Raw genomic sequence first — 18,389 nt, forward strand, 5'->3', positions numbered from 1 at the left:
AACTGGGATATAAACTGGGATAAAAATCCCAGTTTATTTTGTTTTTTGTTGATTTCTGAAGCTTTTGTGTTATGTAGGTTTGTCTTCTCTGGTCTGCAGATGGCCTATGAGCTGCTTGTAAAGGAGTATGGAATATTTGGAAGAGTAGTGGTTTGAGGGAAGCATATAAATGGGTAACGACTTTTCAGGATCAGGGCAGGTTATTTTTTTATTTTCCCTCCATCTTCATTCTCTTCTCTCCCCTGCTTTAGGTAATATACTTAAAGAAAACACCAGAGGAAGTGTACAGGACACTTTCGTCTGGAACTAATCCGCCGTATCTTCCGTTTAGGTATGTGAACATGAAAAATGGGTCTAACTTTTGCTTTTGGAATTTGCTAAACATACTTTTTATTTCAGATTCTTCTCCCTTCCCAGAAAATGGTTTCATGTCTGATACAGACATTATTTCAAAATGGCTGATATACAGAAAAAGAAATGACTTCTGGTAGAATCACTTGCGCTGTGTTGGAATAATGAAACTATTTAGATTGGCCATCTTAAAACCAAAATCAATCTTGCAAACTTTCAGGTTTAGAAAATACTTGTTAGCATGTGCGTGGTTTAGCAATTAAAACTTTTCTTTATGATATATCATGATTTACTATTTGGAAGTCATTCTTACCTTTAATATTACTTAATACCTAACCAGACTTAAGTGAATGAAAGTTTTTGTTTTGTTTTCTGTTATATTTTCTGCTTTACAGAATAACTATAGAAGTTCAAATTAAGCTATTTTGCCTTTCTGTTTTCAATGAACAGCTAATTTTAACTATCTGACCATATTCTCTATAGCAAGGTAGTATTGAGGCCGAGATCTGAGGGCATTTAGCTATTATGTCTGTGTAAAAGACTTTGAGATTTTTTTTTGTCGTGTGAGCCATGAAATGTCATTGTGCTTTACAAGTAAAAGTGCCTCATGCTATTATGCAAATACAGGCAATATCTCATAGGACAACTGCAAGAAGGTCAAGATCCACTTTTCTAGGGGAGTCAGCAATTAGCAAGTAGTGCTCACTGTCAGCTGATGCATTTGTAAATGCGGAGCTACCTTGTCTTTATCAAACGCTTCATTTGATTCTACAGCCACTCAACAAAGGAAGATCTGTTTATCTCTAGTGGTTTGTGCAGGGTAATAGATTTAGATAGGGATGATAGATTTATATGTCAACACCAGTTTAACCATAAAATCTTAAGCCAATGAATACATTTTAAAGAACAGTATCCTATCAGTGATTGCTGTTGTCAGTAGAGAGTTTATAGATTGATCTGATCATTGGTAGCTATGTGAGGTTATTGATATACTTAATTTTTAAGCTAATTAAAAAAAATACTTCATAAAATGCATAAAAAGATGACCTCTTATGAACATGTCAGTGTCTTTTTGTTTAACATCTATGAATTCTATATAAAATACAGGAATGATGATTTAAGTTAGTGTATAGTTTTCTACACCTTTTACACATGTTGTTTTCTGACGCTCTCCTAATCTAACAGAGTTGCGTCAGTCCCTCCATTTACAGAAGGCTCAGCTATTAGAATATTACTCCAAGAAGTCATTTGGAGCAAACTATATTATTCTATCACAGAAACAGTGTCAGTTTTTTCTTTTGTCTCCTTATTTTGGGGAAAGCAACAAGTAAAAATCTTCACTGCAATATTTCCCTTCCTTCTGGGGATTACTCTGTAACATTTAAAGGGAGTCTAGAAAATTGACTCTTCCTTTCGTATCTAATAGTGTTGTCTCAGTGGTTCAACTTTGGCAGGAGATTAAGAGCAACTGAATGCTATTTCTTTCATATAAGAGTTTTTAATAATTAAACCAACCTAATTTTTTCAAAATCTTGAGCTTCTTGAAACCGTGCTTAAAAAGCAAACTGTATGTAGTAGAGATGCAAAACTTTTTCAGTAATGTAGAATGTGTTATCTGAGAATAGCTGGACTTTGTTTACCTATTCCAAAAACTTTACCGTTCAGAATTATACAAAATTGCTATGTCTTTAGGTTCCTTCCCCACTTCTTCCCCTGCTACAGTAAAAATTAAGGTATTATTTGTACTGACAAAGCAAAAAGCTTAGTTATCAAGTCCTGAAATTGTAAAATGGAAAATTGAGGAGGAATTTTGTTTCAGAACTTTTTTGTTCAAACTGAAGGCTACAGACTTTTGTCTTGCAACCAATCCCTTTGAATGATACATGTAGTAATAAGTTATTAAAATGCTGTTTCTCCTTTGCTGGTAGGGAATAGTGAAAATAATGTGACTTTTTTGAGGCTGGCAAGAACCATAATAAACTAAGTGGCACAGAATGATTTTGTTAAATAATTAATTTTAATAATGAAGTTAACACAATTGTGTTATCAATAACTAATATTGAAGTTAATAAATATGCATTCAGAACAAATTCTGTGAGTCTGAATTAATGAGATCCTATTCCAAAATAGAATAGGGATCATGAAATGAGAGTTTGTAAAAAAAAAAAAAAAAAAAAAAAAAAAAAAAAAAAAAGTAAGAAACAGCAAGATTTTATAAAGATAGCTTTGTAGTATATAAAAAGAGAGAATACAAACTGAACACACTGGAGAAGTCAATGTCTGGCAAAGAGGCTACTCAGCGTTTGCAGTCTGCAATAATTTTGACAATTCAGAAGAGTAATCCATTCATTCAGTTTGCCAGCTTCAGGAGAAGAGAACAGTAAATGTTGTCAGTCTTCTGATGCTTAACTCTTCTGCAGGCTCCTGGTAGATAAATGGTGGTGTCAAACTTCTTTAAAGTAATAGATGCTATCCGCATTTCCAAACCTGTCTTCCAAATCTATCCAGAGTGTTATGTATGGATTGTTCTAACCCATCTGTGAGAATTCATGAATTTTGTGAAGATAGGCTTCTGGGACATAGTCTCACGGTAAAAGAAATGTAAAATCTATTCCCTTTTCTAAAGGGAAAAAAAAAAGTACCTCTGTCCTAATGTAGATATTAAATTCTATTATCTTGTCCTTAATTAGCTTTCTCTTCATGTTCTCCAGAGCTAACACCAAAAAACAAAAAACATGCAGCAGGCATATGCTGCAAGTGAAAAGATCTTTGGTAAATAAAACCAGTATGCATAAAATAATGCTGTTTTTCACATCAATCATCTAGCTAGATGTGAAAATATCTTTAACCACTATAGTAATAGAATGCTAAATTTAATTATACATAAACCAGAAAGAAGAGGGTATATCAGTATAGCCTACTAGGTGAAAACCTAGGCAAACAATTTCAAGAATGTACAACAGAGAAATCTTTAAAATCGCTAGCTATACTCTAATACACTTATATTTACCCTGTACTCTGCTGATACACAGGTTCTCTGAGCAGTAGTTTGCTCTCAGATTCTTGCTTCTAAGGTAGGCTGTACGCCAATGTCCTAATATTTTCTTAAGCCTTTTAACTGTGTTAATTGTGGCGAACATGGCTAATTCGGACATTATTATCCTAATCCGTGACTCTTGGTAGAACAAAATACCTCTTGTTCCATATTCAGAGGAAATCTGTAGCCTAACTTAAATTGCTCATTAAAGTTGAAATCATTCTGTACTGTTGATTTTTCTACGGGCAGGAAGGGCGAATGTTCTAATTTCCACGGATGCTCTTAAGCTTCTTAGAACTTACTTGTCACTGTTGTGACTTTTCACTGCATTATTTTACGTCATCCTAACCACATTCAAACGAAGAAGTATATTCTAGAGTCGAAGAAATTCAGTCAGGTGATCTCCCTTGAGGTTACTCCTGCAGCTAATACCAGTCAAAAGAAATCTCAAAATATGTGTGGAATGGTTATGTTAGTAAACTGTTACTGAAGAAGTAAACTTTTCTTTAAGCTCTAGAGTTAATGTGTATGTAGCTTTTTGATGTGTTTGATGTGTTTAATGTGTTTGTAGCTTTTTTGATTATAAAATAGGTCTTAATTCCACTTTACTTTTCTTACATTCAGTTGCTTTTGCTATCCGTAAAACACGTTGGTTAAAAGTAAAGCTTTTGGGGGAGGTTATGGATTTTTCTGATATTTTTTTTTGTTTGTTTTCCTTTCTTCTGGTAGATTTTCTGTAGTTTGGTTTACTATTATTTTTGTTTTGTTTTAACGCAGCATTTAGGCTATTTTCTAGGATAGAAGGAGTCAATCTTCTTGAGCCAGGGCCTTGCTCTCCAGAGGGAATAGGGAATTCTGAGTTTTTGGAAGAAAGCTTTTATATGTTAGTAGATATAAGCATCTATATTTCTTTAGCATTTTTTCTTAATTTGGTGTCAGGCTGAAAAGCACTTCAGTTTCTTTTGGTGCTGCTTTAGACTATGTAAGGTCTTGGCACTGGATTAGAGCCTAAGAAGATTCTGTTACCTGTGTGGTATAGTTTATCGTGCTGGTAAAGAAAACTGTGTAATCTAGCTGTACAGGAGGTGAGAAAAAGAAGACAGGAGATGAACTAAAGGAATTTGATAAGATAGGAAGCCAAGTAAGAAATGAGGAGTCAAAGTTAGAGAGGAGGTACTTGGGATTTGAATTTGTAGGGAGAGGCTGGAATAGATGTATAAGAAGCTTAAGAATTACTGGGGTTGAGAGAAGGGCAAGTAGAGCTGATGAGGGCCTGCAGTGGGTCAACCTGTGTCAGATGGGAGCAGGGAAGAAATAATTTATTTCTTCTTTCCCGTTTTTTTTGAGATGTTTTTCTTCTACATCTATGTTGTAAGACATTGCAGCATCTCTAGTGCAAAATACAGCATGATACAGAAGCTCAAGCAAATGAACCTGTTTTATCACTGGAAGCATTAATGTCATGTTAGGCACCATATCTGGTTGTCATCAGGCTATGCTATGAAAAAACAAGTTAGTGCTATCAGGAAGTTTGCCCTCCTTCCATATAGTTAACATTTTAAAAAGGGCTAAAACTACTTTATCAAATGACAATGGAAAATATAATCCAAATGTCTTGTGCCTTCCCTCCTATTCTAAGGTCTAGGAAGGAAGTACTTTGGGATATTATTCACAGGTATTCAGTAGTTACTGTCTTGAATTTAATTTTTTTCAAGCCTGGAACTTAGATACCCTGTACTACAGAAGTTATATAGTATCTCTGTTTGAATAGTTTCACGTGTAAGAGGCTATCGGGGTGTAGTGATCAAAGGTTGTGTTACAGCTAGATTATTTAACAAGTTTGTTAATTTGATATCTGAAGTGTCTTCTATTTGGGAAAAAAAACAACAGACAACTTTCAATAGGTAGAAAGCTCTGCAAGACCGTCAGATTCTTCGCGGAGTCCTGACGTGTTTACATGAAAAGATCACCAGCAAACTGATCTACTTTCATCCAGCTCAGTGACCTCAAAAGGCCTTAATCGGCTTAGATCTTCAGCTGGGTATTTCATTTGAAGACAGCTTCAGTGAATATTGTCCAGGGGTGGAAGGAAATCAGCATACCCCTCTTACAAGTTCTGTGGAAATTATTTCATTTTTATAATGGGAATAACGAAGACAAAGCAGGAGATAAGGCACTGCAGTATCTGAGAAACTTCCACCTTCTTTTTGGTTGACTCGCTGTCACCTGGTGACGCTCTAGTCTCTTGAAGATCTTGTACAGTATCTGCTTGCTTCCACTTAAGAAAACAGGACTAACACCATTTGAAACCATCACAAATAACAGTTTCCTGTAATAAAACTGCTTTGGATTTTCAACTTAAACTACTCTGTATTGATTTCAATACAATAAGAAAAAACAAATGTATTTTAATTTAGTTGTGTTCGATCTCTAGATATGACGTGAATTTCAGAGCTAGAGTTTAGGTTTTATTTCTTTATTTGCAAGTGCTAGGGAAACAATTTATTTTGTTATGGACAGCATTTAGAGGGTTGGTAAAGTAGAAAGCATTATGCAGTATTGAGGTCAGCTCCGATAACTGAAATCGGATGTGGGATTTGCAGCTCTGTAATGCCAGCTCAGTTTCATGCTACATCTGTATGTCAGAAATATTCACATTTTTTCTGAATTTGAAACTAAATAGAGTTATCAGGTAATAGTTGGTAAAGCACTGTTTGAAAATGAAGCTGGTTATGTGTTTGGCCATCAAAGATTGAAAGAATACTGGAATGAAACACATGATCAGCTACAGCAAACAGCACCCACACTGTAACACCGTGCAGGAGACGCCTGTGTACGATCTTTTTGTTTCACGTCAAATAGCACAAGTCTTCCTTTTCTCTGTGTTTTCTTTAACACAGACTTAACAGTTAAAAAACAAAAAATAAGCTAAATCCAAATAGCTCTTTTTCCATCAGCAAAAAGCAAATTGTTTTTGCATATGCATAAGTAGTCCCAGTAACTTAAAAATTATTACAGTCTTAAGTGTAAGCATGTGAAATAGTTTACTGTAGACTAGTAGACAAAGGAGAAGAATAAGTAGGAAGAATGTATGGAATTCTAGTTTCATTTGAATTATGTTTTTTTGAAGCTAGTAGATTTTCTTTCTGTGCATTAGTCTTCCTTGTAACTGTTTTAGTGTTTGCATTTGCTTTTTAGCGTGGCACAAAGTGTGGCCCATTCAAAAGCTATTGTATTTTTTACAGCTAAAGTTACTATTAATTATTACTCTAGAACTTTGACAATGACAGATGCTTCAAGAAAATGCATGCTAGTGGCTCCAATACTATATAAATAGCTTCTTAAGTCACTGTGGTATGAGAAATACTAACTGTATTTCTAATGGGATTTTTGTAAAGGTTAGTACTTGTTCTGACAGTATCCAGTATTTCATCCAAGGTCTAGAAATTGTATACTAAATCGTTTGGAAGAAGGGTTTATCCAAAGAATAGTGAAGTTGAGGCAGTTGTTCTGCATTTTTTAAATTATTGTGTGTGAGGTTTTTTTTCAGTAAATGCTTTAATTTAAGAGGTTTTGGAAGATAAGATAAAATTTGATTTTTAAATATTTGCAAAGCTTCATAATGATTTGATTTGGCTTGTGGCTCATTTTTCTCATTTAGGGAAAAAACATGGAAACTCAGCCTGGAGGAAGTCATCTAGGTGGTTAAGAGTGGAGATTTGTTTTGGTTTTGCTTTTAATGAACGATAAACTGAGTTAGTGACTGAAAATACCTTAGACAACTCCTTCTAAACAAAAAGATATTTTAATTGAGTAATTTATTTAAAATACTTGGTATATCAGGTCAAGAAAAAGTCTTTGCTTTTTGAGTATTTCAAGACCTTTACAGATCTGAAGTTAGCAGTCAGATTGCCATTAAATATCTGTCCTCTAATTAAATTCTGCAAAATTCTGTCTAAAAATCTATAACTATTAACGATTCTCTAGATTAATTTGAAATTATCTATTTGATAGGAAGGTTGAATATATATTAAAAAAAAAAGTCACAAAGTAATAGTGTTTAAACTAAACTGGTTTTTAATTTTGTTCAGCTATGTATGTAATGTACGTTTAAAATTCCTTCCCTTCTTTGCTATTGCATCTTGTTGCTTGCAGTGTGTTTGAAAATTGCTGACTTGGATTTTGCCTGTGACCATGGAATCCACAAGCACTCTCCTGATCTGTATTTCAGATTGCTTTTTCTTCATGAATGTTGACTGTTGATGCATAGATGTGTGGAATAAAAGATGTGTGCTAGTGTTCGTGCTTTCTAGATAACGAGAATCTGATTTGATACAGATTCTTGAACGGACACAAAGCTAAGCTGAATGATGCACAGAGGGATGGGATTAAGAGAGACTTTAAGAGCTAGATTTTTTTGTTTTAAATGAGGCATTAGAGTTGACGATTTAAGATGGTGCTACTTGAAAAGGAGCATCTGGATTACTAGTCAAATATTTTCCTGGAAATAACTAATATAAACATTAGTTTATATAACATTTATATAAACATTATTGCTTCAGTGACCTTTTATATTGTTAATTTGTATAAAGTGTGTTTGTTAACAACTTTAGCATTTGTGAAAAGTGCTAAATTCCCTTCATACTTCAAAAAAGAAGTTTTGGCACAGAGGGATTCTTAGTATTACTGTTAATAAGTCCCGTAACTATCAGGAGATACGCTGTTATTCCCTGGGATGCGTCTCTACTATATCAACAGATCCAGCATACAGAGTCCTCATGGATTATGCATAATTTCTGCCAGATCCATCTTTTTCATTTCATACCTAAAATTTAATACCTGTTGATAGTTTAGCCTAAAATTCTGAAACGGAGAACAGTGAAGTTTCAGAAGGGGAAAGTGCATCCATATTTAATTCTAAACAGGCAGTTGTACTTGTGGAAGCTACAAATACAGACATGTTTTTTCCTAGCTTTACCCTGAAAAAGGAATGGGAGGCCTAAAATAAAAAAGGTTATGGTGTTAAGGACTAAAATAGCTCAGATTTTTTTCCATTTTACTTGTTCTCCAAATTATTATAGAAATAACTTTTATGATTTGTTTTTTCTTACCAGCAGATACTTGGGGGAGATACTATGGCAAAGTCTGGTATAATATACTCTCCGTTTGCCATAGGGCATCAAACATCATGCTTTCCCTTGAAGCATTAGGTGATAGTAAGCCACTGCTTCCAGGTGTTCTGTCATTACCATGCTGCACTGCCATTCATACCTACTGTTTGTTTCATTACGTTTTAGTAGTTAGTGCTTTATTGCTGTTCATTAGCTTTTTATCACGTTCATTAGTGTTTCATCACTGTCTACCACAAAAGATAGATAAGGGTGTGAGATGCAAGCTCAGTTTGCACAATTTCTAGTAACAGCTGTCTGTGGGAACTGTAGCTAAGAGAACTCTGTAGCTGAAATTGTGATAGGCTTACCTTGTGCGCCTTGGTCAAGTTCTAGGTCCTTCTTCCCTCTCCATCATACCACTTCTTATTAATTGTGTTCCTTTTTTTCTGCAGTATTTTATGTACTGTTGGTTGAAGTAGTTACAAACAGATACAAAATCATATTTTTGTTATAGCAAAGTAACCTAATACAGAATGGCTGTTACAATCATGTTTTCTATTCATATTTCTCTTAAATAATTAGTTTTGTGGTTTGCATTGTTTTAGGTTTTGTTGTTTCTGTCAACTTTTTCATGAAACTGTTGTAGCTTTTAAAGATTTTTCTGTTATATGTACGTGTTCCCATTTGGTCCTAAAGATTTTTTTTTTTTTTTTTTTTTTCCTCAGAAGACCTTTTTCTTTTCTGAAAACCTTATGACAAAAAGATCTTCAACTTTTCCCTGTAGAAAAATATATTAAGTCTTCTGGGTTAATTGCTTTGGTATAATCTGTTTATTTAATGAAAATACTCTATGGCTTTACTTTTTGAAAAAAATTCTTTGCTAGGTTTGAATATTGAAGATGTATTCACACTTGCAAATTCCCATTCTAAAACTACTAAAATAAATACTTATTGCAATATCTAATAACTTGAAGGATTTTCTGGAGTAAACTGTAATCTGAAACTACCAAATTTGTAGCTTTTAATTTTCCTAAATTAACTAAGTTTTCTGTGAACACTGCTTGCTTAAAACTGCTGTAATTTTGCTCTTAAAGAATGTGTGAGAGTATTTTACTCTTTAAGCACTTGAGATTGAAGGACCGTATTGGTACTACAAATATAGTAAATATAGCAAGTAGATTCTCAAAAAAAAAAAATTCAGTGAAAGATTGAAATTTTGAATAAATTATGGATTAAATATGTATCTGGCTGAAACCTAGTATTTTGTTATTCTCAGAAACTGCAGTTCTTAACATTTTTGATAAGATAGCTTAGAGCAAAACTAAAAAAAGATTTCTTCAATGACCGATTAAGAAGTCACTGTTAAAATGCAGACCGGTCTGAAGCAAAGTTTGAAAAGTACTTTTTCTTTTTTCCACAATACATGTTGCTGTTATTTTTCATGTTGGCGTTTGTTTTTATGTTGATGTCTTACTTCTTGAAGATGTTCTGCTTTTTGCCATTCTGTCATCTTTAAACGATAAATTGTTGTTTTCAGAGTGGCAGAATCAAGGTCACATAATTTTCAATTTTGTATCTATTCCATATGGGTACCTGACAAAAACATGCACTTAACATAATTTACAGTATCAACTGTATTTACACTGAGCTACATCCTTGGTAAGGGTATGCTTTAGCATGAATGAGCTGGTAAAGCAATGTCTTCTTGGAACTTTAATACAGAATTCTTGGAGGGGATGAAATAACTTGAATGTATTTTATTCTGTGCTGTCTTTCCCTAAGTTCTAAAATAATGTTTATATGAATTTGTTAAATCTATAGGGATGCTTCATTTGGGAACTGCACATACAATCTCACGATCTTGGACTGTTTACAGGGAATAAATAAGGTAACCATGCTTTTCCTTAGCAAAACAGGTTTAAATTGACTTTTAAAAAAGGTGAAGTAAAACACTCTTAAAATACATTAGAAGAAAATCTGGTTTCAAAGCAAGATGCGTGTCAATGAGTAGTGTGCTGTCATGAAGCCTAAGTTACTGAGAACTGTGTTGGAGTAGTGACAAGGGAAGAAGGGAAAAGGTTATGTTTCTGCTTGGTTAGCCTTTGATAACTTTCTGTAGCTCACTTCATGAATTAGAATGCAAACATCCCAGGCCCCATCTCAGGGTGGGGTTACAGGTAATGCACTAGATCTGCTAACGAATCATTTATAAACCTAGATTGACAAAATTAAGGTACTGATATTCTGTGACTTAATCTAAGCACTGTTTTTTGTATTTTTCTTTTTGGATACTTAACTCCATTTCAGTGTTTGACACCTGTTCTTTTCAGAATTCTTTAAAAAGAATGAAAACTAGTGTATCTTACTAGTGTTTTGGTGTGTCATTTAAAAAAGTTTGTCAACTTGCTTGTTAAAGCTCTGCCTTGCATGTGCTGTGGTTTCAAAATATGTTTAATAATCGATGTAAAAATTATGAATTTATCAAAAATAATTTGAAAAGCATAATTTAAATTGCTAAATTTGTGGTTATGATCCTGGGGAAAATAAAAAGCAGCGCTGGAGATTAAAAATGCTATTTTACATATTAATTCTCAACTTGGTGTTACAGTATATACTTGATACTGTAAGCAAAGATCAAATTTTTCATCTAATTTCCCAGTGATCTTAATGAGAGGAACAGGTTATATAAATGGTTCTGTACTGACACCTTATAGACTATTTGTAATTCTTAAAAGTATGCCAAAACAAGTGTTTCTTAAAAATTGAAAAAAGGACAGATCAAGCTTAATATTTTTAGTTCTGTGGGGGTGGGAAAGGAGCTGTCAGTTAACAGTAAGACTCTTAATTTGTGTGGCTTTCTACAGATCCTGAAGCTCTATGAAGCAGTCAGTATGATTTATCTGCAACAAACATGTCAAAAGGACTCTGAAAACCATTTTTTCCTCTTCTGTTCCCATAAAACTTATTGAATCTCTGTCCAGTTCACCTACAGAAATAAAGCCACTTCGAGTAGAAACTCTATGGCTAAACCTAAAGTAAAATCTTAGTTTACCTGAGTAAATTTCATGACTTTGTTGCATATATTACATACACATAATCCAGGGGGCCTACAAATTCTGGAGTGCAGCCATCTAGCCATGCTTCAATGAAATACGTTTTTCTAGATTTGCCATTCAAAGAAACCTCTCAGTATCTTAGGTTTCATGACAACATTGTCTACTTAAATAAACTATTTTAGTTATGCCTAAAAAGAAAGAAAAATAACTGTAACAAAAAGTGGTGAACACGATTGTTTTCTAAAACATTGATATATGGTCTTTTGTTAACACACCTTAATCATAGAATGTTGTGCAATGTCTATACTTTTCAGAACGTGTTAGATTCAGTATAAATATATGCTGCAGAAATGTATTACACCAATTCTTTGGAAGAAATTTGTGGTATCGATTGCTTATTCATAAAATTGTTTTAAATATTGTTATATACAAATCTTTAGTACAAAATGGACTTATTTAATCATAGTACAGGGATCAAATACAAAACTTAATTTCTTTCAATCATGTAATAAATCTTGTCTACCATAGTCTTGTTAACTTCATTCTACCAATGGAGTGCATTGAGAGAAGTATTAACAACTAATCACAAAATACAGGTTACACGTAGTACTTCTGTGTAAGATTTTTGCCTGGGTATTATGCTAATAAAATCAGAGCGTCATATCAAACACAGAAAAGCAATAAACTTTTTGTGCATTTTGGTCATAAAATATAGAATGTTAAATATATTCAGCACAGAAATTATCAAATGACTATGACAAAAAGGGAATTACTTTTTGTCATCTGCCTTAAAGAAAAAAAAACATATGAGTGTGTGGAGACTCAGTTTTAAGATTTAACTGATATGCAACAAACTTATGTCACATAATAATGTCTTTGAAGGGGAAATAATGAACCTGATGTTTTTGGACATTGTTAAAGTTTTTGTTGTCTGTGTTGTTAGTCTGTGCAAAATTGAATGTTGTCTTAACATAGAGACTTCAGCAAGCCAAAAGCACAAACATTTAGTGATTTAGTTTTTAATTTTTAAGAACAGCATTATAAAATGAGATTATAAATCATATTTAAGAATGAACTGACACGTTGTTGCCTTTTAGGCCTTACAGCATGGATTTTTTGACTTTAAGACATTTGATGTGGATGAATATGAACACTATGAGGTTTGTATGTTTAATGGGTTTAATGTGTCCGGTTTGCCTTAAGTTAGAATACCTAGTATCCCACAAGTTTAAAATATATTGGAAAAGTATTCTAAATCAAGTAAAACTCAGTCTTTGTATGTACGGTAAGTACATGAAACCACAACAGTTCCCTTGGTTAGGTAATTGTTGGAAGCCTACAGATACCTGAAACTTTATTCTGTTTGAACAATGTGCAAGATGAGTATCGTTACAATGTGATGCACTGAAATTGCAAGAAATCTGTTTTCTCATAGCCTTCCTGGCTTCTGGGACTGCTTTCATGCTTTCTCATTCTTGTTCCAGGATATGACTCCAAGTCTCTCAGCTGCCCCACAAAATCTGTTTTCTTTTAATACCTGTGGAACAGCTTCTTGAGATGCTATTAGTCCTTGGTATATGATAAATTTTTGTATAGCCATATAGATTAAGCACATTGTGAGCTCACTTTTTTTTTTAATCAGTGCATTATATGGGATTCTAGTAATTAAAATACATCTAAAAATTTCCTTAATGAAGTCCCAGAAAGCTAAATTGTCATTCATTTTTCTGCCATTTGTCTTACAAATTAAGAATAGATGCTCTGGGTGGCTCTGGATTCCTTCAGGACTTTATTCTGTAATTTTAAATGTAAACTGTGTAAGTTCTTCTCATCTCTATCTTCTAGTAATAGACAGCCATTTAAAGCAATATTGCTGCAGAGATACTTTGAAATATACCCTTGCTGCACCTGTGAGCTGTGTTGTGTCCAGAGGAAATTCCAGGCCCAAAGTGTATATCCAGATTAGTTGAGTGTTTTTGTCTCATATTTCCACTCGAAAGGAGGAAGAGTGTTTTTAATGAAGACAGTGACAAACAATGTAGTTGTATTGGAAGTTATTTTTGGAGCTGTCTATAGTTCTTGCTATTGCATTGGTTAGGGAGAAAGATTTATAGACTAGAGGTGTACTAAATGTTTGAATATATATTCAGCTCTCTTTTTAGAGTTCAGAACATTAACATAGCTTGAGAAATTAGTGTGGCCTTTGATGAACTACTTAGTTTTAGCTTAATCTGTGTATAGCAGTAAAATTTCATTCTAAAAAAGAATGGCGGGTGGAAACTCTTAGGAATGTGTATATGTAGTATACAATGAGCTGCCTGAAAAGAAAGTATTAGAACAATTGGCTAAAGCTGTATACAAAACAGCCCCAATATCTTGTTTAATGCTTAACATCATTTTACATTTCTGTGAAATGTATGCATGTCTGAATGAATCCTGCTCGCTGTCTGAGTTTGTGAGAACTTGGAATCCTTTTTAATTTTTTTGTCTATTCTTTGTGTGTCTTCTACTATTTTATGTACGATGGTCAGCTTTGTATTTTAGACATATACTGTGCTGTATTTCTAGAACTTTAATTGTTCCATATTTTTCTGTTAGCTCTTCAGATGTATAGTTGTGTGGAGAAAAGTTGCATAAGATTTAAAAGGAACAGGCTAATGGAAATTCAGTTTCATCTATGAAGATGAACTATAGAGTTCTTCCATCTTACTGCACTATTAAGGCAGCTAATTCCCCTTTTGTTAACCAAGTTCTCAATTTGCTACAGTGATGTTTGCATATGGTGCTGAATATATATAGTTCAGAGTGGTTAAAATTTAAATTATTCACAAAAAGCTGTGTACTACAAAGAACTAATTAACTCATAAATAAAACTGGTGATGCAAATATAAAAATAATTCAGATTGATTGAACAGAATTGCTTTAATGAAGGGAGTAGAGGTGCCATGATATTGAGATTGCAGTCTGGAATAGAAATTTGTGTGTTGTGAGGAGCGGTCCTGACTTGGCAGTAAGAATCATTTCACTAGTCCTTACGCAAGCTTGTTAACTTACCGGAGTTCTTGCTGTGTGAGGATATTTGGAGCAAGCCTAATGGGGTTAGCTAAGCAAACAGTTGGTGAATTGATTACAGTAATGCCCATTATCAGAACCTTTCACTCATTAAGATGTTTTGGTGAGCTGAGAGCAAAAAACACAAGCTTCATAATGCAGTTGAACTGAATGCCATGTCCTTAAAAGTCATGCTGACAATAATTGCATTGCCAAATGAGGAATGGGCAATCTTCATTAAAAAAAAAAAAAAAAGACATTCTTCAGTTTGATCAAGAAAAGAATTCACAGAACCTTTCCGAAGTTTTCATTTAAAAATGAAAAGCCATTTTTGCAAAGAGATGCAAAACCTCAGTTTATTTTTTATTTTTGATCTATATTTTGCTTCTATGATTGCGAGCTCATTAGAGCTATGCCAATGTGTGAATTTCTGTTTCTATGGAGAAAGGATAATTGTTTTTGAAGGCTAATTGTTCTTTGTAATTTGTTTTCCATGAATTGGCTTTTTAGTGCCTACTTCCTTACAGGGAAGCATTTTTCCATATTCTTTGACTAAAACACATGATAATGCTAGTGTCTGCCAGCAATATTATACATAGGTGTCTTAAAACCACAAGTCCTGTACAGGACAAATACCTTAGATATAGGATCCAATTTTATTTGAAAAACTTTTTAGCAAAACTTGCTGTGGCTTTGTTTTATGAAGAGATTTCTGAGAAACAGCTTACGTTTAGTTCTTATTTAGCTTATAAATATAGGACAAACTTATATTTGAGGTGTTTTAATGCAGCAAGAACATAGTAAAAACCAAAAAAAAAAAAAAAACAAAACAAACAAACAAAAAAACACAAAAAACAACAACCAAAAAAAACATACTATTTTTTTTAACTTGTATCTAGAGATGTTAAAATGTTCTTCTTTCTTGCATTTTTTTCCAGCGAGTAGAAAATGGTGACTTCAACTGGATTATTCCAGGAAAATTTCTGGCATTTAGTGGACCACATCCAAAAAGCAAACTTGAAAATGGTATGGTTCAGGGTTTTAAAGTGTATATTTTAGTGCCATTATTTTTCTTTGTAGCATGTTAAACATATGTAGCAAATGAGCAAAAGATCATAGATGTTTATAGATTGTCTTCAGAAATAATAATAATGCAGTGAACATTTTGTATGCAGTCATAGAACTTAATTTCAAAGGTCTCTTCTAACAGTCAGTGATTTCCATTCAGAGAAAAATACCAGAAAAACTCAGGTACTTTACTTACCTTCTGGAAACTGACACCTGATAGGATGAGTATGCAGAATTAAAGGTGAGTTGTATTAAGGGTTTTGTAACAAAGGCAAGGAAAGTCTTTAAAAGGAAGCTTGTCTTTCCTACTAGGGATAATGGAAAGAACATACGTAATTCTAATGGAATATAAAAGAGAAACTTGACTGACAAAGTAGAGATTTGGTTCAGCTAAAAGGAAAATCAGTCATATTTCTTGCTTAATTTCACCTCATTCCTTGTACCATGCTATTTTGTTTCTAAGAGCACGTTTTCTGAGTATCTACCTCTTTACTACTGCTCTCTCATGTTTCCTCTACTTGTACAATGTGTCCACTGAAGATTTAATCAAAAGCTAGGGAGACGATATTTTGGTTGCTTTGGATTTTCCCCTAGTCACTGTTGGAGTCGCTTCTTGCAGAACATCTTCAAAATGATCTAAATTATTCTGTAGAGTCTGGAAAATCTTTTAAGTTTTTTAGAATATGTTTTTTTTAGAATCTGTTATGTTTTTAATGTGTATACAACTGAAATGCTATTAAATGAACACTAGTGCTTATGATCCAATTATGAGAGTAAGTACACATTGCAAAGCTACATTTTTCTCATTATGCTGCGGCTCTAATCGCATTGACCAATGCGTATATGAGTTGTAGAAATGTCCCATGAAATGTCTCAAACCTGTTTGATCTAGGGAGATCAAGTAATGCTATTGTATTGGTGGGAATATGATGTGGACTAATTTCACCTGCACCTTTTCTGCAGTTTTACACTACTTACTACCTAGGCATCTGATATTTAAAAATGTTCAATTCAGGAATGCGTGCAGATATCAAGTAGCTTAATTTTTGAGTGTAATTGATGTGGAGGGAAGTAACTGTAAACCTATTTAAGAATCAGAAGAAAAATACATGGGCTGAGGTGAAATCTAGCATAAATTAGCAGAAACTTACCAAGAAGGAGCTGGGAAAAGAAAGTAGTTGGCAAATTAAAGGTAAAGGAGAAGTAAACTAACTGGAAATTTGATAAGAACATCATTTAATCCTTTTTCTCTCTACTTTTATGAACACTTCATCTAGAGGATCATATTGTGTCTCAATTGAATCAAGGCAATAAAGCTTTTTTCATCACAGTGAAGCATAAATTTTTCTGGCACTGAAAAATTTACCCTTGACTACTCCTCTTGTCCATAATGTAGATCACCAATCTGTTTTCCTCATAAACACAATCTGTCCTATTAAAGCATGTTTTATTCTTATGATAAAGAGCTGTTCTGAAATGCTAAGTTCATATATGTAGTTAGCTTTCAACTATCTGTAAATCTCTACAAGTAGAGGGGAATGGGCTAAACAAGAGGCAGTACAGTGCTTCAGAAATGCTGTGCTTTATTTTTTTCTGATTTCTTTTAATTATAGTGAGCATTTTGTGGATGTTTTCAATATCAACAACTTTCTGTATTATTCTGAATAAAATATTAAAACATCTTCAGTATTAGGATGTTTACTAGTCAAAATTTTTTAGAAGGATTTTGACTAGCAGAACATTGAACTTCATTCTCATAAAACAGTTGATGCAATGCACCTTGCTTTATTTGTGTTTTTTTTTTTTTTTTTTACAGGTTATCCTCTTCATGCACCTGAAGCCTACTTTCCCTATTTCAGGAAACATAATGTCACATCAATCATAAGGCTAAACAAAAAAATTTATGAGGCAAAACGTTTCACTGATGCTGGGTTTGAGCATTATGACTTGTTCTTCATAGACGGAAGCACACCAAGCGACAGTATAGTTCAGAGGTTCCTGAACATTTGTGAGAATGCTGGCGGTGCTATTGCTGTACACTGTAAAGGTACGTGTGTGTATTTATTTCTCATACTGAAGTTCAAAATAAGTATAAATGCATAGAATTTATTTCAAAAAATTTAAAAAATGATAAAACCCTGAAAAATAACCTATTCATGTGAAACTAATACTGTTTTTTGACTAAATATGTGACAAATACCAAATATTTTCATGTGCATATTAAGCTCTTTCAGCCTACACTACTGTGTACAGAAACTGACAAACTGTTGTTCATTGTTCTATGATTTTTTTTCTTTTAGTTTCACTTGAATGCATGAGTTTTAGTTAATGCAGACTTCTCTTTTGCATTATTCTTTCACAGTTGGCATTTCCTAGCAGATTAGTATAATGCTATTGACTGAAAGGGTTTCTTTGTGCTTTTGGGACTGTTATTCTACATTTTTCTGTGGAGCATAACTTCTACGTTTCAAGTTAATGTGAGTTATTGTGATGCCAGTGTTTCAAACCAGCCTATGTCAGCGTATCAGCTAGAAAATATACAGAACATGCTTAGTCAAGAAGGATTAACAAAGGCTCTGAAGGGTTCATCTTGATGTATGTTTAAAGAATTGTGTAAGGACATTGTGGAGACAAATGTCTTGCTGATCTGAAACAGTAATAGTGCTATTCAATCAATGTTGTTGTGTTTTGTTTGTTTTTCCTCATGAGCACTAA

The 18,389-nt window shown here is 33.4% G+C and overlaps 1 protein-coding gene across 2 annotated transcripts in view; it reads left to right on the forward strand.

The window, feature by feature from the left end:
• Nucleotides 1-18,389, forward strand: part of CDC14A (cell division cycle 14A) — a 59,031-nt gene that overhangs the window by 21,036 nt on the left and 19,606 nt on the right. For both annotated transcript variants that reach the window (XM_084290729.1, XM_084290730.1), the window contains exons 5-9: nt 252-331; nt 10,321-10,387; nt 12,653-12,715; nt 15,545-15,632; nt 17,491-17,721. In XM_084290729.1, the coding sequence (XP_084146855.1) occupies nt 252-331; nt 10,321-10,387; nt 12,653-12,715; nt 15,545-15,632; nt 17,491-17,721 (529 nt within the window). The remainder of the gene's footprint in view (nt 1-251; nt 332-10,320; nt 10,388-12,652; nt 12,716-15,544; nt 15,633-17,490; nt 17,722-18,389) is intronic.

This window comes from Netta rufina (assembly GCF_964035555.1).
Source record: "Netta rufina genome assembly, chromosome: 8".
Taxonomy (NCBI): Eukaryota; Metazoa; Chordata; class Aves; order Anseriformes; family Anatidae; genus Netta; species Netta rufina.